The following is a 24,526-nucleotide window of genomic DNA, read 5'->3' as shown; positions in this document are numbered from 1 at the left end:
TTCAATGATGCTGTTTGATGATGGTGGTGACAGCCACCGTTTCCGGCGACAAAAGGCCGCTCACGGCGGTGAGGAGCGGCGACGGCTGTGGTGGTTGTCAACGGTGAGATTTGATTCGGATTTAGGTATCGGGTCTCGGGTTTAAGCGGGTCAGGTTGGTTCGATGTCGGAGCAGACTGGGTTTCGGTTCATGGTTTCTGTGTTTCAGGTCAATGTTAGGTTCAACTCGGTTTGACTCGGTCAAACCGAGTCAACTCAGTCCACAGACGGTTCAGTCAACAAGGTGACTCGGGTGTTATTCTCGGGTTTGGTTTAACAGGTTTCGGTTCAGTCAATCGGGTCAACAGCTCAGTCAAACGGCTCGGTTCGGTTTGACTCGGTCAAACCGAGTCAACTCAGCTCAACTCGGTTGACTCAGTCAACTCAGCGGGTCAACTCGGTTAACCCGGGTGACTCGGTCCACTCAGTCAACATTTTTGGCGTTACAACATTAGAAATTTGGTAAAGCGGCACGATTATCTCGTTATTTTTTTTTTATATGTTACGTGACACACGAGCTTGAACCGACTCGATAGAAATCTGTTTTACATTTCAAGCATACGAAGAAAAATTAACATATTGATATTATTGGTTGAATTTTGATCTAATAACGACAACTGGTGTTGTCGGGGGCGTCCAAAAACAGAGGAAACTCTGCCCGTTTTTCGAGAAAATCCGTAAAATAACTACGTTTTGTTATTAATCAAACTATCGGATTTAAGTAACTATTTTATAAAAACGAATACAACTCTGAAATTTTGTACGAAAACAACTTAATAGTCACGAAAACGACGAGTCGAAAATTTCTTACAACAAATAAATATAGTTATTATATTTATTTTTAGACTTCGAAAACTCGACGAATTCTTTTACGAAGGTAAATATAGTTTATATACTTATTTATTTCAAATATCGTACGACACGAGTTCTTTTATAAAAAATAAATATTGTTATATATTTATTTTCAAATACAACTCGACGATTCTTTTATAAAATAAATATAACTTTTCATATTTATTTTATACGCCTAAACGGCACATACGTATATTTTGACAAAGATCATCCGAAACGCGATATATAATACGAGTTGGTTATATGATATTTTCATACAAATATTCTTTTTGTACGCGTACGACTTCTCGGAGCGACTAACATTATTTCGTCAATATATGGATATTTTTGTATAAATATTTATATATTTGAAATTCTCGAAAACTAAGTACTTTCAAGGCTTAGTAAACTATTACCGACATTAAACGAGACTTAACATGTATAACTTAATCTTTTCTATTAAGTTAACAACTTATCGTTGAATCGTTCGATTAACGATTCGGTAGGGCTCGTGACACGTGGTTTAGTTACCGTTTTTGGTTAGAAACTTATTAGATATTCCATGTTAGGAATATTGTAGAATGCACGCTAGCAAGCCACGTCTTGGAAACGACATCATCGAAGTCGTAATTAGCTAGCTTTGCACAGGAATATTCAGGCGAGTTCATAACCCCCACTTTTTACTACTGTTTTACATTCTTTTTGTAAATGTTTTCGGGGTGGAAAGACATGCACAATTTTCAGAAACATACAAAGTTTTGAACAAACGCAAAACTCGTATTTCTAAATCATATCACGAATGGATTTCGAGGAACTCAAACGATTTACGAAAGGTTTATACTAAACATACCGGTTTTTACAAAACAAATGCTTATTTTCGAAATATGAATGATTTTTCATAACTAAGGAGTCAGTCAGGGTGGCTGGGAAAGCTCAGTCAGGGTGGCTGGGGAGGCTCAGCCAGGGTGGCTGAGGTGGAATATATGATACAGTAATTACGAAAAATTTTTACATGGTATGTTTAACGTAAGGAGGTGTTATACGATCATGTGAGTGGATAGGAACAACATGGGGCCATTAGTCCTCATGGAGGGACCGAGGGACAGGAGCGGTAGATCTATCTGGGTGTAGCGAGCCCAGCCCCCGGCCAAACTAGAAACGGACCGTGGGGTGACTTTGTCCACATACTTTGCCGTGGCGAAATCTGCTAGGTTTGAGTCTCCCTATTTGCACTTCACATATGTCAGTGGCCTTGCAAACCATTGGTGATCACAAGTCCTCTTACACTGCTACATACCAGGGATTTTATACTTACGGAAACTTCTTGTTCATACAAATTAACTACCATGTTTTATACAAATACAAAGAATTATGGGGGTATGGAGTCAAAGTCAGGGTGGGCATTGACGGTTATGCGAACATTACAAAAACAAGGCTTTACAAATACATGGTTTTATGAACATAACGTGTTACAAACACAACGTTTCCATATAACTTGGCAAGAAAATGATTTTTAAATTCATTTTCTCAATACTATTTCAAAAACCGGTTACCAAAGATTTATTTCAAACCTTTCACAACTCAAAAGATTTATTTCAGATCTTTTACAAACAAACTATGAACTCGCTCAACTTTATGTTGACTTTTTCGCATGTTCTTTCTCAGGTTGCATTTCTAAGACAAGACACGGTTGGAATAGGAGGACCATGAAGAGTCGAGTACTTAGTGGACGTTCAGTTGCTAGAAAGACTTAGCTTATTTGCTTCCGCTGTGCAATGAAGATACCAGTCCAGTCACGCCAACGCTCTGATAATTTCGGGGTGTGACAGATTGGTATCAGAGCTATAGGTTACAGCGAATTAGGTTTCTGTTATACCTAGGCTCTAACCTCACCTCCCCCCCCCCTGGGGACTTAGATCATTGAGACGTTGAATACATACAGAACGCCTAGTACTCGAATATGGTCTCCAACCGTTGCCGAAAAACAAGCAGTCAAAATATTGTTTTCAAACATACGCTGTTACGGTGTTTCATACACGGTGCATAAAATAATTACATACAGTACACAACAGTCTGAGAGGCTGGAAGGATAGTCTAGTGGGACTAGGAGATTCAGTCTGAGAGGCTGGAAGGATAGTCTAGTGGGACTAGGAGATTCAGTCTGGGAGGACTGGAAGGGCAGTCTAGTGGGACTAGGAGATTCAGTCTGAGAGGCTGGAAGGATAGTCTAGTGGGACTAGGAGATTCAGTCTGAGAGGCTGAAAGGATAGTCTAGTGGGACTAGGAGATTCAGTCTGGGAGGACTGGAAGGGCAGTCTAGTGGGACTAGGAGATTCAGTCTGAGAGGCTGGAAGGATAGTCTAGTGGGACTAGGAGATTCAGTCTGAGAGGCTGAAAGGATAGTCTAGTGGGACTAGGAGATTCAGTCTGAGAGGCTGGAAGGATAGTCTAGTGGGACTAGGAGATTCAGTCTGAGAGGCTGGAAGGATAGTCTAGTGGGACTAGGAGATTCAGTCTGGGAGGACTGGAAGGGCAGTCTAGTGGGACTAGGAGATTCAGTCTGAGAGGCTGAAAGGATAGTCTAGTGAGACTAGGAGATTCAGTCTGAGAGGCTGAAAGGATAGTCTAGTGGGACTAGGAGATTCAGTCTGAGAGGCTGGAAGGATAGTCTAGTGGGACTAGAAGATTCAGTCTGAGAGGCTGGGAGGATAGTCTAGTGGGACTAGGAGATTCAGTCTGAGAGGCTGGAAGGGTAGTCTAGTGGGACTAGAGGATTCAGTCTGAGAGGCTGGGAGGATAGACTAGTGGGACTAGGGGAATTACTTGATTGCTTATTGATGACTAACATGCGTATATGATCGATTATTTGTGCATGGACATCACGTAGGAACCGCGAATATTAACTCGGGTACACACTCTTATCCATATTGTCTATGATATTTTAACTTCCCGAGCAGGCAGCCTACGCATAACAGAACGCTAGCGCACGAGAACACATGGAACTCGATTTTTACGTCAACGGATGTCGGGGTACAGCACCATGGCACACGACGCTAGTGCGCAAGTATACGTGAAATTTAAGCTTACATCAACAAAGGTTGAAGTACGTCACATACGACTATCGAGGCGAGGCCTTTGAAAAGACGCGATGGCGCAATTCAACGACGACGCTAGATTCCTGTCAGCAGGAGAACTAACGGCCAGGAAACGACAACTTGTCACGCGATCCTGCAACGACACGAATCACTCCAAGGAAAAGACGTATGTCTCCACATCCCCCCCCTATTTCGGTTAACGACGGTAATGTCACCTAACAATTGGTCGTCACACGAAACCCCAGGTAAAGTCCTCAAATTTCTATTATTGAAATTTCGAATTTCACGCTCACTGAGTAGATTTTCGCATCTCTACTCCTCTTAATGGTCATTGTATCACGATCATTTCTTTACAAGTTACATACATGGTTTTTCGTTGTGACCATGCCGAAAGTTTTCTTGTCGATACATATACTTATTGTCGGGTTACGCTAAAACCAAGTTCAATTGTTTGAACTTGTTCATTACACATATTCCTTTCAGAACATAATATGATGTATTGGGAGCATCGTATTCAAATTTGTATTAACAAGCGTTTCATTTGTTCCGAGTCGAGGTAAACTTGTTTGGTATTCGACTCCATTAAATTGTCTGTTGATTTCGACACCATGTGATGGTGAATTTCATTAGCTTGAAGCTTGCGCTAAACTCGTTTACGCATCTCATACACGGATCTAAAAATTTATTGATTGTTTTCCAATTCACTTCGATTTATTATATCAAAGCGGTCTTAATACAATAGTGTGTTAAGACAATGGTACACAAATTCATTTTTACATTTCGGTGTACCTACTAACGGTTCTTTCATTATCGATCGAAAATTTTGCGATATCCATTGCTTCTTCACATTCGATCGAAAACATTATTTCTTTGATGTTCAAATTTCAATTGAAAATTCTATGATGTCATTTGAAACAAACTTTTGGATTCACCTTATTACGCTTTCATTTGACTTCAAACACGGTGGATTTGTTTGATCACCGCTATTATTGAATTATTTGAATCACTACGACACCTCGTGGTGTCAGTACAAACTTGTAGCTTGGGCTAATCATGATTGAGCGTTTCATGCAAAACATAGGTGATACATGTTCGATCACCCCTATTATTGAATCGTTTCATTCATTACGACACCTTGAGGCGTCGGTATAACTTGCAGCTTGTGCTGATCACGATCGAGCGTTTCATACAAACTATTATATTTGAGGTTGATGATTCTAAGTTCATCCAGTGGATGTTATTGCTTCTAGAACTCGTTTACATATTATAAACGTTCATATGGAATTCGATTGGTCGAAGTTCCTGTTCATTGTTTGATCCTGTTAACTTAGTCACATTAGTGACTGTAACTATACATCTTGTTTCCCTTGACATCAACTTTTGAAACACAATTCTGAAGAGATAACATAGTCTAAATTTCGAGGACGAAATTTCTGTAACAGGGGGAGAATGTGACAACCGGTAATTTACGCGCTTAATTACGTGATTAACAGATAATTAACGCGATAATAAATAGTGTTTACAACGCGAATTAACTTAATTAAGCCTTCGGAGTGCCTAGGAACGTCTATCCGACCTTACAATGCGCGAACGGTGATTTGCGGAGAAACATGCTAAACGTTAAGCAATAACGAAATGAAACCGTACAAAATACTGACAACGCCGACAAATACGAATTTTCTATGAAAATTTTATGTTCATGAAATTAATTTTGTGAATATATCGTACTTTCATACGCCACAAAACGCAGACGCGAACGAGGAACGTGGAAACGGTAACGCACCGACAATCAACGACGGAACTGACGCACCGGACTCGAATTTCGTCGCGATGTTAATACATTATGATATATTTGGCTTCATTTTCGAATTTTAATATACGCTGTTGAAATCAGATCGGAAAACGGATCAGAAACGGCAAACAGGGCATTTACGCGATTTTAACGAAACCGTAGAACGCACCCAACTCGACTAGTGACGCTATCTTTTCTCGTTAATCTGATTCTAAAAATTTAATTACGATATTTTTTACAAAAATCAGGTGCGTTAACGGGTTTGTAAAAAAAAAAAAAAAAAAAAAAAAAAAAATTCGGGATCTCTGAACGTGCGACTGGGCTTGTGGGCCTTGGGCCCAAGCCCAAAGCCCACTAACCTAATTCTAGTTATAAATACTGATCTCTTGTCTAAGTTCTCATTGTTACTTCCCCATTTGTGCAGTCACCACAAAACCAAATACACAGACAACACTCACAACCGAACCCACTCCCCTTTCCCTCTCACATCTCCGGTCACCGGAGCAAAATCCGGCCGTTCGGCGCCGGTTTCCGGCCAGATCACACACACAAGCACCTATATCTCTCTCATCTCTTCACACACCCACAAACCCCCCCTTTTTGTTCGATCAGACGAGTCGGAACACCACCACCACTGGACGGTGGTGGTGCGGCGGTGCAACCAGAAGGAAAGAGAGAGAGACCGAGAAAGAAAGAAAGAGAGAGGGAGAGAACCGGCGGTCGGAAGCTCGGACCGCCGGTCAATTCGTTTTTCCGGTGGTTTTGGTCTCGGGCCGGTCTCTTCTTTTAACCGGCGGTCTCTGCTTTTGACCAGCGGGTTAATGGTGTTGATGGCGATTTCAATGATGCTGTTTGATGATGGTGGTGACAGCCACCGTTTCCGGCGACAAAAGGCCGCTCACGGCGGTGAGGAGCGGCGACGGCTGTGGTGGTTGTCAACGGTGAGATTTGATTCGGATTTAGGTATCGGGTCTCGGGTTTAAGCGGGTCAGGTTGGTTCGATGTCGGAGCAGACTGGGTTTCGGTTCATGGTTTCTGTGTTTCAGGTCAATGTTAGGTTCAACTCGGTTTGACTCGGTCAAACCGAGTCAACTCAGTCCACAGACGGTTCAGTCAACAAGGTGACTCGGGTGTTATTCTCGGGTTTGGTTTAACAGGTTTCGGTTCAGTCAATCGGGTCAACAGCTCAGTCAAACGGCTCGGTTCGGTTTGACTCGGTCAAACCGAGTCAACTCAGCTCAACTCGGTTGACTCAGTCAACTCAGCGGGTCAACTCGGTTAACCCGGGTGACTCGGTCCACTCAGTCAACATTTTTGGCGTTACAACATTAGAAATTTGGTAAAGCGGCACGATTATCTCGTTATTTTTTTTTTATATGTTACGTGACACACGAGCTTGAACCGACTCGATAGAAATCTGTTTTACATTTCAAGCATACGAAGAAAAATTAACATATTGATATTATTGGTTGAATTTTGATCTAATAACGACAACTGGTGTTGTCGGGGGCGTCCAAAAACAGAGGAAACTCTGCCCGTTTTTCGAGAAAATCCGTAAAATAACTACGTTTTGTTATTAATCAAACTATCGGATTTAAGTAACTATTTTATAAAAACGAATACAACTCTGAAATTTTGTACGAAAACAACTTAATAGTCACGAAAACGACGAGTCGAAAATTTCTTACAACAAATAAATATAGTTATTATATTTATTTTTAGACTTCGAAAACTCGACGAATTCTTTTACGAAGGTAAATATAGTTTATATACTTATTTATTTCAAATATCGTACGACACGAGTTCTTTTATAAAAAATAAATATTGTTATATATTTATTTTCAAATACAACTCGACGATTCTTTTATAAAATAAATATAACTTTTCATATTTATTTTATACGCCTAAACGGCACATACGTATATTTTGACAAAGATCATCCGAAACGCGATATATAATACGAGTTGGTTATATGATATTTTCATACAAATATTCTTTTTGTACGCGTACGACTTCTCGGAGCGACTAACATTATTTCGTCAATATATGGATATTTTTGTATAAATATTTATATATTTGAAATTCTCGAAAACTAAGTACTTTCAAGGCTTAGTAAACTATTACCGACATTAAACGAGACTTAACATGTATAACTTAATCTTTTCTATTAAGTTAACAACTTATCGTTGAATCGTTCGATTAACGATTCGGTAGGGCTCGTGACACGTGGTTTAGTTACCGTTTTTGGTTAGAAACTTATTAGATATTCCATGTTAGGAATATTGTAGAATGCACGCTAGCAAGCCACGTCTTGGAAACGACATCATCGAAGTCGTAATTAGCTAGCTTTGCACAGGAATATTCAGGCGAGTTCATAACCCCCACTTTTTACTACTGTTTTACATTCTTTTTGTAAATGTTTTCGGGGTGGAAAGACATGCACAATTTTCAGAAACATACAAAGTTTTGAACAAACGCAAAACTCGTATTTCTAAATCATATCACGAATGGATTTCGAGGAACTCAAACGATTTACGAAAGGTTTATACTAAACATACCGGTTTTTACAAAACAAATGCTTATTTTCGAAATATGAATGATTTTTCATAACTAAGGAGTCAGTCAGGGTGGCTGGGAAAGCTCAGTCAGGGTGGCTGGGGAGGCTCAGCCAGGGTGGCTGAGGTGGAATATATGATACAGTAATTACGAAAAATTTTTACATGGTATGTTTAACGTAAGGAGGTGTTATACGATCATGTGAGTGGATAGGAACAACATGGGGCCATTAGTCCTCATGGAGGGACCGAGGGACAGGAGCGGTAGATCTATCTGGGTGTAGCGAGCCCAGCCCCCGGCCAAACTAGAAACGGACCGTGGGGTGACTTTGTCCACATACTTTGCCGTGGCGAAATCTGCTAGGTTTGAGTCTCCCTATTTGCACTTCACATATGTCAGTGGCCTTGCAAACCATTGGTGATCACAAGTCCTCTTACACTGCTACATACCAGGGATTTTATACTTACGGAAACTTCTTGTTCATACAAATTAACTACCATGTTTTATACAAATACAAAGAATTATGGGGGTATGGAGTCAAAGTCAGGGTGGGCATTGACGGTTATGCGAACATTACAAAAACAAGGCTTTACAAATACATGGTTTTATGAACATAACGTGTTACAAACACAACGTTTCCATATAACTTGGCAAGAAAATGATTTTTAAATTCATTTTCTCAATACTATTTCAAAAACCGGTTACCAAAGATTTATTTCAAACCTTTCACAACTCAAAAGATTTATTTCAGATCTTTTACAAACAAACTATGAACTCGCTCAACTTTATGTTGACTTTTTCGCATGTTCTTTCTCAGGTTGCATTTCTAAGACAAGGCACGGTTGGAATAGGAGGACCATGAAGAGTCGAGTACTTAGTGGGCGTTCAGTTGCTAGAAAGACTTAGCTTATTTGCTTCCGCTGTGCAATGAAGATACCAGTCCAGTCACGCCAACGCTCTGATAATTTCGGGGTGTGACAGATTGGTATCAGAGCTATAGGTTACAGCGAATTAGGTTTCTGTTATACCTAGGCTCTAACCTCACCTCCCCCCCCCTGGGGACTTAGATCATTGAGACGTTGAATACATACAGAACGCCTAGTACTCGAATATGGTCTCCAACCGTTGCCGAAAAACAAGCAGTCAAAATATTGTTTTCAAACATACGCTGTTACGGTGTTTCATACACGGTGCATAAAATAATTACATACAGTACACAACAGTCTGAGAGGCTGGAAGGATAGTCTAGTGGGACTAGGAGATTCAGTCTGAGAGGCTGGAAGGATAGTCTAGTGGGACTAGGAGATTCAGTCTGGGAGGACTGGAAGGGCAGTCTAGTGGGACTAGGAGATTCAGTCTGAGAGGCTGGAAGGATAGTCTAGTGGGACTAGGAGATTCAGTCTGAGAGGCTGAAAGGATAGTCTAGTGGGACTAGGAGATTCAGTCTGGGAGGACTGGAAGGGCAGTCTAGTGGGACTAGGAGATTCAGTCTGAGAGGCTGGAAGGATAGTCTAGTGGGACTAGGAGATTCAGTCTGAGAGGCTGAAAGGATAGTCTAGTGGGACTAGGAGATTCAGTCTGAGAGGCTGGAAGGATAGTCTAGTGGGACTAGGAGATTCAGTCTGAGAGGCTGGAAGGATAGTCTAGTGGGACTAGGAGATTCAGTCTGGGAGGACTGGAAGGGCAGTCTAGTGGGACTAGGAGATTCAGTCTGAGAGGCTGAAAGGATAGTCTAGTGGGACTAGGAGATTCAGTCTGAGAGGCTGAAAGGATAGTCTAGTGGGACTAGGAGATTCAGTCTGAGAGGCTGGAAGGATAGTCTAGTGGGACTAGAAGATTCAGTCTGAGAGGCTGGGAGGATAGTCTAGTGGGACTAGGAGATTCAGTCTGAGAGGCTGGAAGGGTAGTCTAGTGGGACTAGAGGATTCAGTCTGAGAGGCTGGGAGGATAGACTAGTGGGACTAGGGGAATTACTTGATTGCTTATTGATGACTAACATGCGTATATGATCGATTATTTGTGCATGGACATCACGTAGGAACCGCGAATATTAACTCGGGTACACACTCTTATCCATATTGTCTATGATATTTTAACTTCCCGAGCAGGCAGCCTACGCATAACAGAACGCTAGCGCACGAGAACACATGGAACTCGATTTTTACGTCAACGGATGTCGGGGTACAGCACCATGGCACACGACGCTAGTGCGCAAGTATACGTGAAATTTAAGCTTACATCAACAAAGGTTGAAGTACGTCACATACGACTATCGAGGCGAGGCCTTTGAAAAGACGCGATGGCGCAATTCAACGACGACGCTAGATTCCTGTCAGCAGGAGAACTAACGGCCAGGAAACGACAACTTGTCACGCGATCCTGCAACGACACGAATCACTCCAAGGAAAAGACGTATGTCTCCACATCCCCCCCTATTTCGGTTAACGACGGTAATGTCACCTAACAATTGGTCGTCACACGAAACCCCAGGTAAAGTCCTCAAATTTCTATTATTGAAATTTCGAATTTCACGCTCACTGAGTAGATTTTCGCATCTCTACTCCTCTTAATGGTCATTGTATCACGATCATTTCTTTACAAGTTACATACATGGTTTTTCGTTGTGACCATGCCGAAAGTTTTCTTGTCGATACATATACTTATTGTCGGGTTACGCTAAAACCAAGTTCAATTGTTTGAACTTGTTCATTACACATATTCCTTTCAGAACATAATATGATGTATTGGGAGCATCGTATTCAAATTTGTATTAACAAGCGTTTCATTTGTTCCGAGTCGAGGTAAACTTGTTTGGTATTCGACTCCATTAAATTGTCTGTTGATTTCGACACCATGTGATGGTGAATTTCATTAGCTTGAAGCTTGCGCTAAACTCGTTTACGCATCTCATACACGGATCTAAAAATTTATTGATTGTTTTCCAATTCACTTCGATTTATTATATCAAAGCGGTCTTAATACAATAGTGTGTTAAGACAATGGTACACAAATTCATTTTTACATTTCGGTGTACCTACTAACGGTTCTTTCATTATCGATCGAAAATTTTGCGATATCCATTGCTTCTTCACATTCGATCGAAAACATTATTTCTTTGATGTTCAAATTTCAATTGAAAATTCTATGATGTCATTTGAAACAAACTTTTGGATTCACCTTATTACGCTTTCATTTGACTTCAAACACGGTGGATTTGTTTGATCACCGCTATTATTGAATTATTTGAATCACTACGACACCTCGTGGTGTCAGTACAAACTTGTAGCTTGGGCTAATCATGATTGAGCGTTTCATGCAAAACATAGGTGATACATGTTCGATCACCCCTATTATTGAATCGTTTCATTCATTACGACACCTTGAGGCGTCGGTATAACTTGCAGCTTGTGCTGATCACGATCGAGCGTTTCATACAAACTATTATATTTGAGGTTGATGATTCTAAGTTCATCCAGTGGATGTTATTGCTTCTAGAACTCGTTTACATATTATAAACGTTCATATGGAATTCGATTGGTCGAAGTTCCTGTTCATTGTTTGATCCTGTTAACTTAGTCACATTAGTGACTGTAACTATACATCTTGTTTCCCTTGACATCAACTTTTGAAACACAATTCTGAAGAGATAACATAGTCTAAATTTCAAGGACGAAATTTCTGTAACAGGGGGAGAATGTGACAACCGGTAATTTACGCGCTTAATTACGTGATTAACAGATAATTAACGCGATAATAAATAGTGTTTACAACGCGAATTAACTTAATTAAGCCTTCGGAGTGCCTAGGAACGTCTATCCGACCTTACAATGCGCGAACGGTGATTTGCGGAGAAACAAGAAAACTGGAGAGTTTAGACGGTTTAAAGTCTTGGACCGCTTATTCGGCATGTCGAATAAGAGGTCCACAACCTAAACTCTGGAACCCCTTATACGGACATTCTTGGACCGCTTATTTGTCACGTCCGTATAAGCGGTCCACAACTCCTATAAATACCACAAGAGAGGTCTACAATTGTAACTTTCCGGATTCCATACCGAGGTGCTGCCGGTGTGAGAATTGCATGTAAAAAGCGTCAAATTAATGAGAAAAGAGAATTAAAGTGATATCTAGCTGTTTCTACATCAGGTACTTGTTTTCCGCACCTGTATCTGATCAAACTCCTCTGATTGACTCGTTCGGGTCAGATTCCGATCCTACAATTTAATACCAGCTTTACTTATCCAACTATTACTTTTTCATTTTTCTTAAGTGAAATGGTGTTCAACTAGATTACATTTTTCGTTTGTTTATAGTACAGGTGATTACTTAGACGAAACACTATATAACAACATTCTATTGTATTTGCCAACTAATTTATTATTCTAATTAAAAGTGTCTTTTAGATCATGTGTTATGGTTTAACTATTTTTCACTCTCACATCATAAAGTTACTACCACTTCATTAATTAGGGAAGAGGGATAGAGGTAATGTTTGAATACATCTCGCTCTTTCGATACCCTACCAACATGTTTGTTTTTTTTGTGGAATATGTAGGATACGATATTTGTCGTATAAAATACAATAGTTTATCATGGAATTTGTTATGGACCGAAACCATTACAAGGTGTTGTTTATATACCAAATGGGTTCTCTCGTCAACCAGACTAGTCCTTTAGGTTGAGTTCTCCCTTTCAACATTTTAATATGTAACAAACTAGTTGAGGCCCCGCCCGCGTTGCGGGGCGATGGCCGAATAACGAGCGAGTGTTAGCCAGCTCATTGACACGAAAAATAATTAAATCGAGTCAAACAATTAAAAAAAACACTTTTATAGTTTTGAAAAAAAAACTAAAACAATGGCAATATTGTAATTTTTAACTGAGGGAAAGTTGTATCTTTTGACTGGGGTAAAATCGTAATTTGCCAAAAGCTAAAGTAATGGCAGTACTGAAAATTTGAACCAGGGGCAAAGTTGTAAATTTTCACAGGGGCAAATTCGTAATTTTGAACTTGGGGTAACAGTGTAATATAAATTTGAACTAAGGGCACAATCGTAATTTTAAGCTGGAGGCAAAAGCACAATTTTATTTTGAACCGATGGCAAAATCGTAATTTTGAGTTGGGGGCAAAAGCATAATTTTACTTTGAACTGGGGACAAAACGTAATTTTGAATTGAGGGCAAAATCACAATTTTTTAAACGGAGAAAAATCACATCTTTGAACAGAGAGCAAAATCGTAACTTTTAGCTGGGGGGGGGGGAAACAGAATTTTATTTTGAACTGGCGGCGAAAAGGTAATTCTGAGTTGAGGGCAAAACCACAATTTTATTTTGAATGGAGGGAAAAATCGTAATTTTGAGCTGGGGACAAAATCGTAATTTTATTTTGAGCTGGGGGGCAAAACCGTAATTTTAAAGGGGGCAAAAACGTAATTTTAGAATGGATATAAAATAATAAACTGGTTGGTCCAATGAGGGAGTGCCAGGCAAAGTCGTAATATTGAATTGAGGGCAAGATCGTAATTCTGAGATGGGGACAAAAAGCGTAATTTTATTTTGATTTTGGGGCAAAAACGTATTTTTAAAATGGATATAAAATAAAAAACGTGTTGGTCCAATAGGGGAGTGCTAGGCAGCTCAAAACCGTAATTTTAAAGGGGAGCAAAAACGTAATTTTAGATGGATATAAAATAATAAACTAGTTGGTCCAACGGGGGAGTGCCAGGAAAAGTCGTAATTTTGAATTGAGGGCAAGATCGTAATTCTGAGATGGGGACAAAAAGCGTAATTTTATTTTGAGTTGAGGGCAAAAACGTAATTTTAAAATGAATATAAGATAAAAAACGTGTTGATCCAATGGGGGAGTGCCAGGTTCTGAGATGGGGACAAAAAGGGTAATTTTATTTTGAGTTGAGGGCAAAAACGTAATTTTAAAATGAATATAAGATAAAAAACGTGTTGATCCAATGGGAGAGTGCCAGACAGCTGCCTGTCACTATTCCCCCAACTTATAAATGTATATGTAGATAATGTATATGTAGATAATAATTTCAACTTTGTTTTTCTATCTCATAACACAAATGGATTCAATATATTGCTTCAAACAAACAATCGAATGCGTTCCAATACAACGTGGCACTCTTTATTTTCAATTTTTTTAATGGCTAAAGTTACATACCATGGGGATTGAACCCATGACCTCCTACTATTCTATACCTTATCTAGCTCATCAACACCATTGGGCTATTCTCAATGGATCTTTATTTTCAATTAAAAAAGAAACTATTCAAATTAATAAACTTTTTATTACGTCAAAGCAAGATTGTCACGATACTTCTAACTATCAACTTTCACCATGGTATTAGCCATCTCCTTTATTAACTCCCAAGCACTTATCACATGGCGTTCTTCTGTGAGTGTGGCTCCAACTGCAAACCTCAACATATAAATCCCACCAACCACCGTGTGAGTCAAGTAAACTTGGCCTGTCGAGTTGACTCGCTCAAGTAGCATTTTGTTTACAAACTCAGTGCAGTTGGAGTCGAACCCATTTAATTGTTTTAACCGGAAACATACCAAGGAAAACCTTCGTGGAACAACGATCTCGAACTTTACATCTGATCTTACAAGCTTCTCAAACGTTATTGCCATTTGGATGTCTGCCCGAATGTGATTTTGTAGGTTTTCAACACCATAACTACGTATGATGAACCATAAACGTAAAGACTTGAACCTTCGGCCCGTCCCAACTTGCCAATCTTTGTAACTCACAACCGAGTCGGACTCACTATGTTTGTTTCTCAAGTACTCGGGATTGGTGCTCAGCGCGTCAACAAACAATTTAGGGCTTTTTATCCACAGGCAACAACAGTCCAAGTAACTGAGTAGCCACTTATGTGGGCTCAAACTCAGTGAGTCGACCTTCTCAATTCCCTTCAGAAAATGTCGATATTCGGGACATATGCATGCACTTCCACCGTAAGCCGCGTCCACGTGGACCCATATATGATACTTGCTTGCCACCTCAGCAAGTTCTTTAATGGGGTCCACTGCAGTCGTGGAAGTGGTCCCCGTTGTAACACACAGATAAACAGGGACCAACCCTTCTTTGAGGTCAGCTTCTATAACCTCTCGAAGGGCGATAGGAGAAAGAGAAAACTCGTCCTCCACTCGTGTCGATATAGACCGTATGTTTCGTGGATCAATACCAGCAAGCTTGCATGCTTTCTTGTATGTAGAGTGAGTTTGATCAGACCCATACACGACTAACTTCCAAACATGTTCAACTCCAATTTCATTAAGCACACGATCTCTTGCCGCAACAAGGGTGCACAAAATCGACTCGCTTGTGGTGGATTGCAAAACCCCACCTCCAGAACCAGAGAACATGAAGCTTTTCGGAAGGTGAAGCATAGTAGCAAGCCAATCCATCACCACCATCTCAAGCTCGGTCGCAGCAGGCGAAGCGATCCAATTGAACCCAACCGCATTAAAACAAGTGCATAGCATTTCGCCAACAAACGCAGCTGAACTTATGGTAGCAGGAAAATATGCAAAGAAGTTTGGACTCTGCCAATGTGTCATACCAGGGATAATAACGTTTTGTACATCTCTTAGGATAGTGTCAAATGATTCAGGGGTGTTGGGCGGGGTTTCTGGTAGCAGATTTTTAAGGTAACCGGGCTGAACTTGGCTTAGAACCGGGAAGGTTTCAACATTTTTGTAGTAATCAGTGATGAAATCGACCGCTTTATGGGCTTTGTCGCGAAACTCTTCAGGGTTCATAGGCTTGAACTCTTTAGAATATGAAAATGGTTCTGAGGATGAAATAAACTCGGAAAGGGGGCTTCCCATTTTGTCGAACAAGAAAATGGTTGTGGAATAAATGTATGAAACAATTGTGGGTGTCAAAGTTTTGGGAAGCAATTGGGATGCAGACAAACGTGGTGGTGGGGATCTATTTAATGAGCTAGAGAATAAGCAATGATTAATGTGAAATACATGGTTTTTTCACTTAAACTATCCCTATATAATAATCATCATATATAATAAGGGTCCACAACACACCAACTTGGCTATTTGCACATCAAACCCTACATGTACCTACATTGCGTATAGATCTATACGCAGCGTATAGGGTTACACCTATACACCGCGTATAAACCTATACGCAGCATAGATACAGGGTACGTACACGACCACTCAGTCAACCACGTATACTGTCAAATCATGCATATATATGGTGCGTATAGAGCCATACGAAGCCCGTACACGAAGCACCTATACGTTGCGTATAGAGCTATACGCAGCGTATGTTAGACAGATTTGACATTGATACGATGTTTTCTAGGCACATGAATAAAGATATACGCCGCGTATAGAGCTATAAGAAGCTGATAATTATGAATTCAAATTAGTATTTAGACATCCACCCGCCTTGCCTACAAATTCAACAGCCGCATTCTTCATTTCATCGGTTATAATTTCTCGCACGACTGTGGAGCTAAAATGGCATCATTCTGGGACGGAAATTATTTCTGTAAGCAGTATTCTAACGACTCGTGAGGAGTGAATGATGCTAATGAGGAGGAGGATGTTGTGTCTGGCGTCCCTGTTGATCAAAACATACAGTTTCTAGACTTGAACGAGGCTCCGACTCCACCTGTTGATAAACCATATTACCCGGCGCATCAAGTGTATCCTGATTACGGATACGGGTGTGAATCTTCGTACGTGCAACAAGGTGATCCGGATGGATATGTAGGATACGGTGTTGAGAATGCCCCTGTTGATGAACCATATTACCAAACACAACAATCGTATCCGGATTACGGATACGGGTGTGAAGTTTCTTACGTGCAACCAGATAATTCAGATAGATACTGAGGATACGATGGATACGGTTATGAGCCTCCGAATACACCACTGTATGATGATTATCAACACTATAACCCGGGCAATCCGTTTCAAATTAATCAAGTATCACATTAATATTTGTATTATTATTGTTGTTGTTAATATTATAATTTGTATTATTGTTAAAATATTAGTATTAATGTTAAAATTATAATTATTAATTTTTGTAGTATTATATTTGTATAATTGTTATAATATGTATTATTGAAAAAAATATTATTAATATTTTTAATATTTTTAAATTATAATTATTATTATTATTGATAAAATTAGTTTTATTATTATTATTATCATTATTGTTGTTGTTGTAATATTTGTATTATTGTTAGAATTTTTAATATTGTTATTATAGTTAAAACTATAACTATTATTATTGTTGTTAAAATATTTAAATTTATTTAAATACCATAAATTAGCAACTCATATATGAATCTAGGTGTTGTAACTAATGCTTGGGGAGTATTTAAAAAAAAAATTGGATTTTTTAGTTTTAGTCCAAAAGTATTTGAAAAATTACTTATAACCTAAAACTATTTTAATTTCTACTTTTAACCAAAACTTTTCATCTTTACAAATTTAACCTCACAATTTTTTTACTTCAACTTTGGTCCCATATACATTTCATCTTTCGCTAATTTTTTCGTTTTACGGTTCGTTCTAAATTTTGCAAGTTAGCACGGCACAATGTGCGTGTGTGGTTCAACGTTTTTACGTTTCATTTTACGCTTCGTTCTAAGTTTTGTGAGTTAACATGACGCAACGTGCGTGTGTTGTTCAACGTTTTTACGTTGTCTATTTTTTCCCGTTTGACGGGTTCGTCAAAATATGCGGGTCCTAGATCGACTTAGTTATCATCTTCTGTGTTTTACGTTACGATCTAATTTCTTAGTATTAACACGCCGCAAATTCTGTGTTGGTGATCGATCACGGTGGTGTGACATTGATACTATTTAGCACAGTTATAGGCCCTCGCCGCAACACGGCGGGTGCTTAATACTAGTTAATTAATATAAAACAAAGATGAGAAAACAAATAGGGTGAAAAAAGGAAGATATAGTTGTAAACCATGCTAAAAATTAGTGAAAATTTGAATAGTAAATTTTGGCTCACAAAACAAAGTTGATAACTATACTATATAGTATATAGTATAGTATATATAACGGAAGAATTGAATGAAAAGTGATTCATTCTGATTAGTTCTGGTGAACACTTAAATCAGTCGTTGGATTTTATTTGGTATCTACTATTTTTTTCCTTGAGTTAAATGCCATTTTAGTTCATGTAGTTTGGGTCATTTTGTCAGTTTAGTCCAAATGTTTCCTTTTTAACCTGTGGGTCCAAAAAGGTTTCACAGTTGCCATTTTAGTCCACTAAGTTGACTTCATTCATTTTTTCTGTTAACGAGAAAGCCAATTCGGTCATTTTATATGGCTGAATTGCCCTTTTAGTTAACAGAATTATATACAAAATGACCAAATTGGCCTTCTCGTTAACAGAAAAAATGGATGAAGTTAACCAAGTGGACTAAAATGGCAACTATGAAACCTTTTTGGACCCACATGTTAAAAATGAAACCTTTCACATGTATGTTCGATTTTCCATCTATCCTTTATCTGTTGCACCGTACAATTCATTTTGTTTGGCCGTGTTCGCTTCATTCTTTGCATCCGCTATAACCTTTTCTTTGAACATGTTTGCATCAGAAAGCAGGATTCTTGCATAATATTTCATCCTGAGGTTGTTTATTTGGCTTTGTTGCATTGATTTCCTGTCGTTGAATCCGCATTCAAACGGTTTGTTCTTTCCATAGTATAACTCCATATGCCGCATGGCGAAAATCCCGCAGTCAGTGAAGTTGTCTCTTGTTGCCCAGCCAATCTCTTTCTTTGATAGTGTTATGCTTGATAATGCTTGTGCACTCGGGTGTTGGACACTACGCATGTAAGCACATACGATATGTTTCTGCCAATAATAAACTATATGTTAGGTGATATCAACATCCACATTGAAATGGTGCATATGTGTATCTCTACTTAATGTCATTGTCATTACAGTTAATAACTTACAATCTTGTTTGGTGTGCCCTTTGACGTGAAGCTGTTACCGTCTTTCATCGATACCCAAGCAAATTTTGGATGCATGTTGTCTATCACTTCAATTGAAGGCTCCCTCAAGTCAAAGCATACTAGGTAATAGTGATGACTTTCCAGTACAGGAATCACAACTACATCATATGATTTCAGATCAAGTCTGTCGCCGTTACGTTCAAGCACTATTAACAGGTTCTTTTTGAATGCTGCTGTCCTTGCCTCCACAATATGCTTTCTGTTTAGCATCCATCCATTCTGTTTTGTTATTAAAAAAAAAAAAAAAAAAAAACAAAACACGTTTGAATATATTTTATAGTAATGGCAAAAATTTATTTATCATATAATACTTACAATTGTCGACGTGTAACAAAACAAACGTTTAGGTCCATCCTTATTTTTCAAACCTTCTTGATGATTCAAAACACCCGCCCAACAATCTATAGCACATGTGTACAGCTGTTTGCCTGGAATAAGGTGTGCTAACAGAAACACTCTTGTTTCTAGTTCGTATGTAGTTGCGAAAATATCTTTCTTGTATACATACGTTCACATCAGTTACACATGTGAATCATAATAATAGTTTGCAAACTTCATAATGCATAAATGTAATAGAACTTACAAGAACAGTCTTTCGACTTCTTTCTTTTCTGCTTCTATTTTTGCTGCCTTTAGTTCCTTTTCCATTTGTTTTTGTTCTGCTTTTGCATCTTCTTCTGACATTGCTCTCGTTTTCTTTTTCGTTGCATTCTTTTCTTGAGTTGTTTGTCGTTTTTCTCCATCATTTTTGTCATGGGCGATTGCCAACATATACGGCCATATCAGTTGTTCGTCGCCGTTTAGTTTTTCATTGATGTCTACCGGCTGATTAATAGACGCGCTTTATTGATGCTCAGCAGATTTTAAGTTTATTTCACCCGATATGCTACCAGACTCTTGTGAACTAATGCCGAGATCAAAGTTTGGCATTGAGCTGTCACGTTCTTTCTTCTTTTGCACATGTTCAACTTTGTTCATTTTTGCAATGATTTCTCCAATATTTTCTTCAAAAAACTGTGTCCATCCAGTTTGTGTTACATGTTCATTGATATCAATCACTTCTTTGTATATTGTTTTGTATTTTTGTATGCAGTTTTGTATCTCAGGTACGTCCGGGAAAGCCAAGCATGCATCACATAACGCTTTTTCTAATATTTTTTTGTCCCTCGTGATGCGATCGAACAGAGCTCCAGTTTTGTAACATGTCCCTGTTGATATTACATGATAAGTATGTAGCACACGTGTGGAGTATATACATATATATGTATATATATATAAAATACAGGTTTGGATAAATGTATACAATAACGTACCGTCAAATTAGCTGGATTACTCCTATCATCATAAAGCATTATCTCGTTCAAATTGTTTTCTTTGACATGTTCAGATGTGTCGTTTTTTGGATAAACGTATTGATCTCTTAACTCGCCCATGCGAAAACCTCTATTTTTCAATTCGATTTTCTCCTTCTTTCGCAACTTTTCGATTGTCCAGAATTCAAGCGGGCTCATATGTCGATCAACATTTATTGGAGGGACATTCGTTCGATCAACGTACAACAGCTGTTCACATGTGTGACATAAAACAGTTAGAACATATTTATCAGTTGATACATATGTGAATCACACGTGTGAATTACAAATGCACATACATCACAAGTGAATTACAAGCACATTTTTTATATTACATGTTAACTATAACACAATTCATATCACATGTGTAATACATGACATATTACACGTGAAATTGGATTAACATGCACATGTGATCATTATAATAATAACAAATGTAAATTGTGAATTACAGTTACACACATACACACACGTGCGTATATATAAAACATGTAATACATACTATTAGGATTGTTAACGCGCCTGTGAAGAAACAATTATTGTCACACCTTCTCCATGTTTTTTTGCATTTCTTGATCGAATTGAATTGACGATGTACGCGCACCAATCAACATGTTGTGGGTCTATTTCATCCGTCATATGGTGTAGGAAATTAAGATCACACTTTCCTTGGTCTTGAATTTCAACAAATGTGCTCATGAATAATGTCAAAAAAATTCAGTTTGAACATTATTCCATCATCATCGCCGTTCTCCTCTATGTTTTTTGATATGGCTGAAGGTGTAACGTAACTTCCCTTGTACATGTTTCTCCATTCTTTTGTAACCCCAACAACATTTTTCTTATATTGGAATGTCTCCAGATATATACCATTGTTTCTTATCCACAGAAGATTGTGGATTGCATCCCCATCAACCTTAATCTTAACACATCCTGCATTGATCTCCATATTGTCCGTGTCAAGATTGTCAACTATGTAATGGCCTAACCTCCCAGGTATGCTGTCGTTTTGGATTGATAGAAGCTTAGCAAAACCTAGGCTTCTAACAGCTTCTTTCTGTTTCTGTGTCATACCCTTTATCGCTATACACAGTTGTCTCGGGGATACACGTGTTCGTATCGAACACCAATTACTACCATTTGTAACCTTCATTTTTTTACCCTTGGGTGTGTTTTTTGCGTCTTTGTGTTCTTCGTCAATTGTTTTCGAGCGTATCGACTTCCTCGGCCTCAGATTTACGGTAACAGATCCTTCGTTTTCTGGGTTGTCATTTTTAACATCGGGTGCATTTGAGCGTTTCCTTGTTTTTTTGGATTTAATATGCACACCTGCAAAAAAATCAGACGTGTGCAATACATGTTATTAACATTCCATAATATTATATTTAAATGGTGAACATGTGTAGTGCATGTAACACGTTATGATGTTACATTAATGGTGCACGTGTGCATTGGATGCACATTCAATCACATGTGTAATATAACACATACAACATATAATCACACGACAACAGATAGAACATATAGATATAGGGAAACACAGAAATTAGGGATGAATCCACTGTAGTTTGTTATTCACTGTTAACAGTATTTGGCAGTAATTCGCGACCAACTAACTAGCTAACTATTAACTACAATTACAACTTTAGTCCATGCGTTTCACAAAATATACATTTAAGTCCCTGTTTTTTTAATTGCTTTAACCCTTTGACCGTATCAATGTGTTTAACAAATATGAGTTTATTCACCCATATATACATTACAGTACAGTTACAGGTTATATTGTTGGTGTTCACGTGCATTGCATATATCACATTACATTTATGATGCACATGTGCATTACATGCATATTCAATAGCATACGTGTAATACAATACGTATAACACACAATCACATGTTAACGCTTAACAACCATAATTGTGGTGCATGTGTTCACTAAAAATGCATTTAAGTCACACGTAAATACTGTATAATACAGTTACGTAACAGTTTGGTACATATATCATTATCATATATCATAATCGTGGTGCACGTGTGCGATACTTATACACTTAATGACGTGTATTTGCGTATTAATTACATACCTGTAACACTATCGTCCGTGTCAGATGCTTTCAGCCTTTTCCTTTTACATGCCAATGAGTGATTCATATTGTTGGCTGTTTTATAAAAAAATAAAAAAATAATTAAATAAATAATAAATAAGTAAATAAATAAATAAAATACCCAATGTATATGTGTATATATATGTGTGTGTGCATCATAACGGTATGTAACGTTTCCAAGCGAACATATGTATTTATTTTTATTGTTATGTATCATAACTTACCAAATTCTTCGTCGTTCACAACGTTACTTTTGGTGTCCCGAGCTTTATCGTTGTTGTTGTTGTTGTTTACAGCTTCATTTTCTTTGTTATGGCCTTCATCATTGCTATTGTTGTGCATGTACTTAATTTTGCTGTTTTGAACATCATCTTTTTTCTTGTTGTTTGATTTAAGTACAAATCTAACTTTCTTGCGAACTGTGATGTTGTATGTCGTATTAAAAAAAAAAAAATAGTAACCATAATTACTGAATAAACGAATGAACAAAAAAAATAAATGAATATTAATAGCAGTAATGATAAGAATAGAATATTAATGTTTTTTTTAGCAATACTTGGTTTTGCTTGTTTGATTTCGATATTGTCGGTAATGTCATCCTTGTTGAGGTTCACCATCCTTGTTTTCTCGCCTTAGCTGCTAAATGGAACATATCATTAATATAACATATGTGTAATATACTACAATTATATGTGTGACCATAATACACAAGTGGTGGATACGATTCATAATTACAACACATATAATCATCGTATATCAATAATATATTTATTATTTATATTACACATGGCCATCGTAACATACGAATATATACGTATATATATTTCATTTGTATTGCACATGTAAACCGTATAAACGAGTATCACACATGTCAGACACATTACACACATCCGAAATATCATTAAACATTGTATTGCACATGTGAACCGTATAAACGAGTATCACATATGTGAGACACATTACACGCATCCTAAATATCATTCAACATTGTATTGCACATTTGAACCATATACACGAGTATCACACATGTGTGACACATTACACGCATCCTAAATATCACTTAACATTATATTGCACATGTGAACCATATACACGAGTATCATACACGTGTGACACGTTACACGCATCCTGACTATAATTCAACATTATATTTGCACATGTGAACCAAATACACGAGTATCACATATGTGATACACATTACACGCATCCTAAATATCATTCAACATTATATTGCACATGTGAACCGTATACACAAGTATCACACATGTGAGACACGTTACACGCATCCTAAATATCATTTAACATTATATTGCACATGTGAACCATATGCACGAGTATCATACATGTGTGACACGTTACACGCATCCTAACTGTCATTCAACGTTATATTTGCACATGTGAACCATATACATGAGTATCACATATGTGATACACATTACACGCATCCTAAATATCATTCAACATTGTATCACACATGTGAACCGTATACACGAGTATCACACATGTGAGACACATTACACGCATCATAACTACCATTTAACATTATATTTGCACATGTGAACCATATACACGAGTATCATACATGTGTGACACGTTACACACATCTTAACTATCATTCAACATTGTATTACACATGTGAACCGTATACACAAGTATCACATATGTGATTACACACATCATAAATATCATTCAACCTTGTATTACACGTGTGAA

The 24,526-nt window shown here is 38.1% G+C and overlaps 1 protein-coding gene across 1 annotated transcript; it reads right to left on the bottom strand.

Moving 5' to 3' along the window:
* Positions 1-14,412: 14,412 nt before the first annotated feature.
* Positions 14,413-16,241, bottom strand: LOC110877880 (tryptophan decarboxylase TDC2). Its single transcript, XM_022126105.2, has one exon. The coding sequence runs from the start codon at positions 16,166-16,168 to the stop codon at positions 14,651-14,653; it is 1,518 nt and encodes a 505-aa protein (XP_021981797.1). The 5' UTR covers positions 16,169-16,241; the 3' UTR covers positions 14,413-14,650.
* Between the last annotated feature and the right edge of the window lie 8,285 nt (positions 16,242-24,526).

This window comes from Helianthus annuus, chromosome 1, assembly GCF_002127325.2.
Source record: "Helianthus annuus cultivar XRQ/B chromosome 1, HanXRQr2.0-SUNRISE, whole genome shotgun sequence".
Lineage (NCBI taxonomy): Eukaryota > Viridiplantae > Streptophyta > Magnoliopsida > Asterales > Asteraceae > Helianthus > Helianthus annuus.
The sequence above is the reverse complement of the archived record's forward strand: the minus strand, read 5'-3'. Positions and strand labels throughout refer to the sequence as shown.

Bases quoted from the DNA above. Each gene is read 5' to 3' on its own strand.
- LOC110877880 (XM_022126105.2), bottom strand. From the start codon at position 16,168: ATGGGAAGCCCCCTTTCCGAGTTTATTTCATCCTCAGAACCATTTTCA.